The sequence below is a fragment of the Trifolium pratense genome, linkage group LG5 (assembly GCF_020283565.1).
Source record: "Trifolium pratense cultivar HEN17-A07 linkage group LG5, ARS_RC_1.1, whole genome shotgun sequence".
Classification (NCBI taxonomy): Eukaryota; Viridiplantae; Streptophyta; class Magnoliopsida; order Fabales; family Fabaceae; genus Trifolium; species Trifolium pratense.
In genome coordinates, this window is record NC_060063.1 from 2,767,990 (window position 1) to 2,778,312 (window position 10,323).

The following is a 10,323-nucleotide window of genomic DNA, read 5'->3' on the forward strand; positions in this document are numbered from 1 at the left end:
ATCAACTTATACTACCAAACAACAATATATATCATCATTAAAAATTTAAATATTTTTTAACTATCAATCCACCATGGGAATATACAAATCTTTACTATATGACATATTTGGTTAAAATGTCACCTCATACCTCCAAAGTTCCAATCATATAAGTTAAATGAACAACTTTTTGAAAGCCATTTTACAATATTGGTAATTCATTCACCGATTTTCAGAAAAAATCAAACACTATTTTCATGTTTACGATTTTAAGTATCAATTTGTCTATTCACTCAAAATATTACTTCCATACCATCGAAGCACTAAAATGAAGTTAACTTCTCCAGGAAACAAGTAACATACATAAAACTAAATTTTTATAACAAGTACAAAATGCAACTTTATTCATGTAGATAATATCTATCGATAATCAAATAACTTTAGAAATTTCAAATGACATAGTTCAACCGAGAATACTGAAATTATTAGACTGAACATTTTTCGTAGTTGTTCAGTTTGAACCCAGATCTTCCTTTTACTGTGTGAGTTTTCAAGTAATGCTTGCCACTCGCTCAGACAACGCGCCTACAGATACTGAGTCCATCCCCAATGGAAGTAAGAGAAAATTCTACACGAGAATCATCTCTAATTTTTTTGTTGAATTCAATGGCTGCTGTTGTTCCTGATTTGGAATGTGGTGGAATTTTGTCTTCAGGCCAAACAACACGTCCACCCCATAGTGTGTTGTCATATATAAGTAATCCACCAACCTTGACCAATTTTATGAGTCTATCATGGTAGTTCACATAATTCTCTTTGTCAGCATCAATGAAAGCAAAGTCAAATGTTCCTTCATTTGATGGCTGCGTCAATAACATTCAACAAAAAATTATCACAAAATAGCTCTTTAGAAACAATGTAGAAATGAAACGAATCGTCAATTTAGTCCATGAAATTAACGGAATTTAAAATGATTATTGAAAAAAAATATTCTCAATCACATTAGTCTCTAGTACTGGAAAATATGCGGAGAAACATCTGCCTATGATTGTGTTTTTAATAATTAGAAATTTCACTAAAGAAAATGGATGCCTGTGATTGCACATGATATAAAATGTCACCGGAGACAACCCTCACCCCGTTTTAAAGGTTTGTTAATTTCAGAGACTAGATTGTATCTTCTCAACAACTTTAGGGACTAAAACTACAGATTTACAAAAAGAAATGTGAACTTAGAAGCCGAAATAGATTTATGTTTGTTTGTATAAACATCATAATTAAGTGTTTATCATATAAGTGCTTACGTATAAACTATTTATATAGTAAAAGATAAAATGAAGTGAAATTGGATTCATATAAGTTATACTAGACAGCTTATGAAAATAAACTATATATGGACATAAAAGTTATCTGAAGATAAAATCGAATAAACCAATTCATAGAACAAAAAATGCTTACATCTTCTAATAGTTTATCCAAAATTGGCAGAGCTGGAGACTCAATGAAATCAATCTTGTGCTCCACTCCAGCCTTTTTTATGACTGGTAATCCAATTTCATAAGTTTTCCTATCAATATCTATAGCTGTGATCTGCAACATCAATCAACTTTTCATGTAAGAAATTGCCCCTAGTATTGAGGGCATCATTGAAAATAGATCAAATGGGATATTATATTATGGAAAATGAAAGTGTTGAGAAGAAAAAGCTTGATTACAATGTGAATATGTATATATGTATATGATACACTTTATATAATGATCCTAACTAGGCTAACTACTAATCATAACTAATTTCCAATTAATTACTAACATGTAAGTAAGTTATAACTACCTTAAACAATATTCAACTGATTCTAACAGAAATACGAAAAAAGTATGCGCGAACCTTTCCATCATCAGGAATGTTGAGTGCAGTGAGGAGAAGAGAGTATCCAGTAAAAACTCCAATTTCAATTGTCTTTTTGGGATTCAACAGCTTCAAAAGTATACTGATTAGTTGACCAGCCTCAGGTAAAGCAGCTATGAAACCCCTGAATTAATATAGAAAACCAAGTTCAAACCTATATAATTTTGTTTTTCAATCTCAAATCAAATGTAAAATTAAGTAACCATCACAATAATCAATGTTTTAATAACCGAACCAGTCAGTAACTCAGTATAACTAGTTGAACTGGGTACCAACCAGTTCGCAGTTGGTTTTATGTGTAAATCAGGTATCTTCTACCTGCATCTGCAGAGACTAGTCCCTCGAGCCCTTTAAGACTCAAATAGGTGGCAAACACTCCCTAAAAGTTTTAATTTTTAACGTTGCTGCATGTCCAAACTTGTTTTTTATACTTTTATTTATCTATGATCTGAAGGTCTCACCGATTTGATATCTGGTACGAATTTCAAAACATTGTAGTAGATAGAATAATTACCAAGGATGATTCTCAGTTGCTTTCCTCAGCTCTTTGAGAGGCTCTGCCTCTCTAGGGTAAACAGCAGTCTCCAATATATACTGCAATATAACATCAATGTTCATAAATCATGAGTGATGAATGAAAAAAAATTGGAAAATTTTCAAGATAAGTTTGTATACTAACATTTGTTAAGTCTTCACTCTGCAATATGACAGGATTGCGGTAGATTGATGGATCTTTAATATTTTCCATTTCTCTGCAATCAGCCAACAATAACACTACAATTTGTAAGTTCTTTCAAAAGCTAGATTCAGATATAAAAGATGGGAAAGTGAGAGAGATTTTAGAATTTAGATGCTTTCAAAGTCCATTTAGATGCTACCTACCTTGCTACAAGTTAAAATAACAAAAATAATAATTTTTAGTATGATGCAGTATTAGATTATTATATAGTATGGCTCTCTAGTGTAGTTGAGTTCAAAATGTATACTAAGTCAAGAATATTTTTCAATGTCAATGTTGGCAGCTTATAAGATTCCTCCCCCTATGTTAAAAAAGATTAGAACTTATGTGTGGTTATGTGTTGTTGTGCTATTATCACATTACTTTTTATGTAAATTAGATCAGATGGGGTTTACTCTACCTACCCTTTCATAAATTGATGGTACATGTCCATATATCGATAAGAGCAAGTCACATTAATGAATTTATATGTGGTATTCACAAGAAACTTGTAACAAACTTTTGAATTTGTACATTGGACTTGCATACAGCTTGTTCTCATTGGTTTGATGAGTAAATATCCTCAATTTATGAAAGGGTAGATTAGAAAAAACCTATAAATTATTTGTTTTTTCTTTATAATATTTTTAACTATTTATTACTTCCTCTATTTTTTTTAAGTGTTCATTTAGAATAGTAACACCAAATTAAAAAAATATATTTTTACACCTTATTTTCCAGCTATACCTTAATTTTAATCCACCAATAAATTCCTATTTTTTTGCACACATTTTCTCTTTCCAAAAAAAAAATATTTTTTTTTAGTTTTCCAAATATATAACATTAATTAGTTTTGTTGAAAAAGAAAAGAGTAATTGACGTACCCTTCTTAAAACACCAAACGGACAGTTAATTAGAAACGGATGGAGTATCACATTCGATTTATTTCTAGTGAGATCTCAACCATCCATTATGTGTCCCTAGTGAGCTGGAAGTAATAATTGTTATCATGTTATTTTGGTTGTTTGCGGTTGGTTCATTTTTCTATAGTTTTTTTTTTTTTTTTTTTTTGTCAGTTAAGTTAATAGTTAGAAATTTTCACTTTAAGATGAATAAGTGAGATGTCTGAGATTCGAACCCCAGCTCCTACATATATAATGCAATATATCCCAACTAATGTGAGAAAATCCAATGTCAATGCAAGGTAGTATATCCAAACATTGGCTTTATACTATCTCATACTCCTATTTAGTGAAGAGGGTTCCTTTCCTTTGATTTTTCTCATTGCATTTTTATGTATATTTATGGGAGCTAGTATGTTCATGTTTATATTGTTACAGTAGATAATAGTATTATCAATGCTTTTTAAGTATTGGGCTTTATATGTTAGCACTCTAGTAGTCTATTAGAGATTATTATAAAGAGGAGTGCTAGCAACACACTCTTTAACAAACACACTCTAACACACTCTTTTCTATTGATTAAAATTTATATGGATTCCATAAAAGTTATATGGGTCCACATTTTTTTATGAGACCCATGTGAATTTCAACCAATAAAAAAGAGTGTATTTGTTAAAGAGTGTATTAAAACCCTAGGCGTTTTCTATGAACTTTAACATATATAACTCAAATTATGAATGATGTCCGCATTACGTTCATGTTTGTTATGAGTTATGACACCTTTAATAAATTCAGGCATCATGTAACTAGCTTCATTTTCACCGGTTATTAAAAGAGAAAATATTGTAAACAACATGTATTAGGTTGTAGAATGGTTCCTTATCAAATATTTTCTCCGAACATAAATATAAGCAAAAATGCACTAGTCCAGATACACATGCAATGTTAGGCAGGCAATAGGCATTAATTGCCTTTGCTAATTAAACTGGAGGAAGCAAATGATACATGAATTTAAAATTTTCTATTTGCGGACTTGTGAGTTGAGAGTGTTGGGAAAAACCGGCATAGAGAAAATAAAAGAATGCAAGCACAACACAAGAATATAACGTGGAAACTCCAAAACCGGAGAAAAAACCACAGCCGTTGTCTAAACCGACAACCAGAGAATAAACACTATGTAAAAATTGTTACAACACATAGACTTCACTCTCAACCACCCCATGTACACCAACACTCTCCAAAGTAAATATTTGAACTACATCTCAAATACTCTTAAACAAGAACATAAGAGAAAAGAAAAACAACACAAATATAAACTTAAAGTGTTTACAAGTGCTATTACTTGGTGTGTTGAAACAAGTAACTTGAGGTCTCTATATACTAGACGCTTACCCGTGCGATGCACGGGTCTTATGCTCTATTTTATATTATAATGTCAAAAAATTATTTGTATAAGTAGTAATTTCAAATTGAAATATCCTTCAAAAAAAAAAATTCAAATTGAAATAATTGGTATTATCAAAATAATAGTAACAATAAAAGTTATCTAAATGTGATATAGATGTTAAATATGTGTTTATACATTTAAAAAACTTATTTATTTATACATCACATTTGAAGTTACTTTGGTATTTTCTTCGTTAACATTGGTTAGCAATATCTTTAACTCATTTTTTAAAATAACTTTGGAAATGACAACATATAATTGACCATGAAAAACAATTGACGTTGAATAAGGCATGATTATGAGTTGGATAAACTACTTTATTATTGAATTTGTCATTTATATTAATTTGAAACTCATTGGAGTAACGATAAACCAACTTAACTCATACTCAAAATCGAATATGATAAAAATCATGCGGTGCATACCAACCATTAGTATTTTTTTTTTTTACTAACATTAGGAAGTAGTCCTAACAATCGACCAACTCCTTATATACACAAAGAATAGACAAATTTTGAACATTAACTATTTTGAAAAAAAAAAACAATAAAATACACAAAATAATAAAATTTAAAAAAATTAAAATGGATAAAAACCCAAAACAATAATAATAATAATAATAATAATAATAATAATAATTATTATTATTACCACACATTAAATGGATGTAAGTGATGTGGCTAAATAAAAGGTTTTGATTGGTTTGTGGATTAGGGTTTAGATAGATAATTGGACAACTATCTAGGATTTATATATATAGATAGCCTTGAGTTCCTCCACTCTTCACTTTTCTAAGCAATGTGAGACTTCTCAAATATAACTTCCTTGACTTTTTTTCCTTCATTAGCAATGTGGAACTTTCATTGCAATCAACAGAGAGGCCAAGAAACTAATGAACTTGTCTCATGTGATGAGTTTTTCAAACCAAAATTACCATAAACTTTGTTTTGCTAATCTGCTGTATATATATATATCAAATGTTCCTATAAAATGAGGTGAGAGAAATGTTATTGGTTCTCTTACTTTAGATTGAAATTGAAATATAAGACAAATATTTGTCACTTGCATAAATTGAGAAGTTACATACAAAATAGTGATTATCACATGAAATGTACATGAATATATATATATATATATATATATATATATATATATATATATATATATATATATATATATATATATTTATGGCAATAGTTTCACTTAGGCTATGTTTGGATTGGTGGTAAAGGATGGAATGGAATGAGGTGGTAACTAACTAAGTTCCATTGTTTGGATTTGCAAAAAATGAATGGAGTGGAATGGAACACAATGGAACTCATTCCATCCCATACCATCCAATCTTCTAATTTTCTTTCCCCTCCAAATTGGGGTGTATGCAATGGAATGAATATTTATAAAATATATCCAAACAATGGAATGGTATCTTTACTCCATTCCACTTCATTCCATTATGTTCCATTCCGCTCAATTCCATTTTATACCACCAATCCAAACATAGCCTTAATGTCAAGTTCTGCGTTAATAATAGGCCACATCGTGGGGCATGCCCTGTTATAGATTTGTTTAGTTCACTGCTCTTTTCTTTTTTCTTTGGGGTAAAGTATACTTCCCGCTTTACATATTATTTTTCTTTCTATTTTAGAAATATATGTGAGATATAAACATAGGATGAAGGTTTCTAGAGATGTCAAAATAGTTTGGATGTCTGTTTTCCTTTTGAATCTTGATGATATATTGATGCTGACCAGGACATTAGATGACTTTTTATTGAATGTTGGTTAAAACTAATTGGCATTGATATGGCAGGGGGACCTAGACACAAATAACTGGTGGGGCTAAAAAATTTAGGCACTACTCGAAAAAAAATTCATTGATAATTCAGTTGAACAACAAACAATATATGAGATTTACTAATACAACATGTATCTCCAAAAAAAAGAACAACAAATCAACGAACTATAAAATTTCTTTAAAAAAAAAAAAACAAACATAAAAAAAACCACAAAATTTCTATTCGAATAAGAAAAAAACTATAATTGTTAAATCATGCATATCACTATTGTTAGAGTCTTCACAAGATCCTACCTTGGACCAAAATATATAGAACACAAAATTATACTAGCATATTGTTTATTTTGATAAACTAATTCAATTAGTTTATAACTTATTAATTTTTATTTCAATTTTACTCGTATTATCTTACTTCAAAAAATTAAATATTAATTATGTCATTTCATATTTATATTCCAGTTGAATTGATAATTTTACCCAATACTACAAACTCAATTAGTTATTCACATTTTTTTGTCAAACAAAGTTAAAGTTAATTGTTATAAAATTAAACTATATATAGCTTAAAATAATACTTTACATATAATGAAAGACTTGAAATCATCAATAATAGACTAGAAACTAATATTTGCACTAATACTTAAACTAATATATGTACCAGGGACTGACAGTCATCAATAATAAACTTTAAACTAATATTTACATTAATATTTGTACGAATATATATAAAAAATGACCTAAAATTATTTATAAAATATTTATTTATTTTTTTTAGAAAAAAATTGGGCTGGGCTGCCACACCAAGCCTTGAAGAGGTCCGCCCATGATTGATGGTATATAACCATTTTTTTTATAATCAAATGATATTATATTATAATATAATGGGGTATTCAAACCCTTACAACAAAGAACAAGTAACTCAAGAGTTATGGATACACGACAACACATCTAAACACCAACTAGAAAAAGGAATACAAGTTTTACGACCAAACCGACGGGAGAACCATAACCAAGAAGTAAGCTTAATCTCTTCCAAAAGCGCCGACGCATCCATAATGCCCCAGTTGAAAATAACGGTTGTTTCGGACTTTCCATAAATTCCAAGTGGTGGCCAACCAAACCAAATGACGAATACGCCTCTTATCTTTAACATTGAACAACTCGCCAAAGGCCATAAAATGGTCGATTCCTGCCGCTCCCAAAGGAAGAGAGTTTTGAAACCAAGATAAAACTTTGTTCCATACTCCATTACTAAAATGGCACGAGAAGAAAAGGTGTGCACTATCCTCAATATGTTGGAAACAAAAAACACATGACAGATCATGGGGATTAAATAATATACCTCTGCAATGAAGAGCGGCCCTTGTTGGTAATTTGTTTAAAATTAGCCTCCACCCAAAAAAACTAATTTTAGATGGTACATCCGTTCTCCATAACCGTTGTATAGCATCTAACACCTTGTTATCCAAAGTTTCGGCCTGCCTTGAAGATAATAAACTAGCATAGCTGGATTTCACCAAAAAAAGTACCGTTAACGTCTGATATCCAATGCCAATGGTCTAGAGCGGTCGACTGGAAAGAAAAACCAGAAAATAGCCCTTCAAGTTCCAAAAGCCGCTGCTCATCATTCTCATCCAACGGAGCAAGCCAACTCCATCTTCATCGTGGTACCGTAACAGAGCTATCCAAACGCTCAGCCACCTTTGCATATTTGTCCGCCTCATGAACATACAAATCAGGAAACAAGTCACACAATGCTCGAGACCCAAACCATTTGAAATTCCAGAATTCTATATCATTACCATTATCAACACAACAACCGATGTTGGACTTAAACCAACTAGAACTACAACTTTTCCCCGAACCGATGATATCACGCCACCATATGGATGAATTACGACCTGCTATAATATCATGACAGCCCAATAGCTGAGAAGGTAAGTGACCATACCTGTGACGCAGCAACTCGGTCCAAATGACATTATCATGATTTGTCAAATAACCGATTATCCCAAAACCTTAAGGTGTTAGGATAGAGTCATATCAATGGTTTTATATTATTTCTAACACGTCCCCTCACGCAAGAGCCCACTTGGGCTTGAAGCGTGGATAATGCATAGGCCCACCTACCATATGCTTAAATTCCACTTTTTAATTAGAAAGTGAGGGGAGCGGGGATCGAACTCTAGACCACTTAGTCATAGAGGCTCTGATACCATGTCAAGTTAGCTAGAGCTCTATATTCGGCCTCTGTTGAAGATCGGGAGACAGTGCTTTGTTTCTTGGACTTCCAAGAAATAAGAGAGGATCCCAAAAGTACACAATAACCTGTTACTGACCTTCTAGTATCAGGGCAGCAGGCCCAATCAGAATCTGCAAAGCCATGCAACTTGAGTTCACTAGAGGCAGAGAAGAACAAGCCTTTTGCAGGAGCAGATTTGAGATATTTGAGAATTCTTTGAGCTGCTTGATAGTGAGGGACTGTGGGTCTTGAGACAAATTGACTTAAATGCTGAACTGAATAAGAGATATCAGGCCTAGTATTAGTTAGATATAAAAGTCTTCCTATTAACCTCCTATAAGAGGAAGCATCAGTGAGAGGCGCCCCTTCAATGGCTGCAAGTTTTGTAGAAGGATCAAATGGAGTTGCAGCCGGCTTAGAACCAAGTGTTCCGGCATCTTCTAAAAGTTCCAAAGTATATTTCCTTTGATTGAGTAAAATTCCAGATTTTGATCTAGCTATTTCAAAGCCTAAAAAGAATCGCAACTGACCAAGGTCTTTGATGCAGAATTTTTGATCCAAGAAGGTCTTAACAAATTGGATTTCAGAAATGCAATTCCCTGCCAACACTATGTCATCAACATATACAAGTAATGCAGTAAACGAAGCACCAGAAGTTTTCACAAATAAAGAATAATCTGCCAAAGATTGAGTATAACCGAAAGAGATCAAGGCTGCAGACAGTTTGGAGTACCATTGTCTGCTGGCTTGTTTTAAGCCGTAAAGAGACTTGTTTAACTTGCAAACTTGAGAGGAATGAGTGGTGGGATAACCGGGAGGCAAAACCATGTATACATCTTCATGAAGGTCACCATGCAAAAATGCATTGTTGACATCTAATTGTTCAAGATGCCAACCCTTGATAGCAGCTAAGGAAAGAAGAACCCGAACTGTTGTTAGCTTTGCAACAGGGGAAAATGTATCAAAATAGTCTACACCTTCCATTTGAGTGTAGCCTTGAGCAACTAGCCTAGCCTTATACCTCTCAATTGATCCATTAGCATGATACTTTACCTTGTAAACCCACTTGCAACCAATGGGTACTTTACCAGGAGGAAGAGAAACCACACTCCAAGTATTATTCTTTGCTAGAGCATGTAATTCAGTAGCCATGGCTTCCCTCCAACATTCTAATTTGTTTGCTTGAGTAAATGTTTTGGGTTCAGCTATGGAAGAAATTGTGCAACAAAAATGTGTGTAATGGGGTGAACAATTATCATATGAAAGAAAAGAAGAAAGGGGGTATGAAGAAATACCTGAAGACACATTGGAGCAGCTCTTGGATGGAAGATTGTA

The 10,323-nt window shown here is 32.2% G+C and overlaps 1 protein-coding gene across 2 annotated transcripts; it reads right to left on the reverse strand.

Moving 5' to 3' along the window:
* Window positions 1–296: 296 nt before the first annotated feature.
* Window positions 297–2,969, reverse strand: LOC123884003 (probable caffeoyl-CoA O-methyltransferase At4g26220). 2 transcript variants are annotated; one of them, XM_045932977.1, is made up of 6 exons: window positions 2,768–2,969; window positions 2,565–2,637; window positions 2,400–2,479; window positions 1,865–2,009; window positions 1,438–1,569; window positions 297–842 (listed from the first exon to the last, which is right to left on the reverse strand). In XM_045932977.1, exons 2-6 carry the CDS (start codon window positions 2,631–2,633, stop codon window positions 552–554), a joined length of 717 nt encoding a protein of 238 aa, XP_045788933.1. In that variant the 5' UTR covers window positions 2,634–2,637; window positions 2,768–2,969; the 3' UTR covers window positions 297–551. The 2 variants fall into 2 exon arrangements, with proteins under 2 accessions (XP_045788933.1, XP_045788932.1); XM_045932976.1 differs by having other exon boundaries at window positions 2,565–2,878.
* Window positions 2,970–10,323: the final 7,354 nt, after the last annotated feature.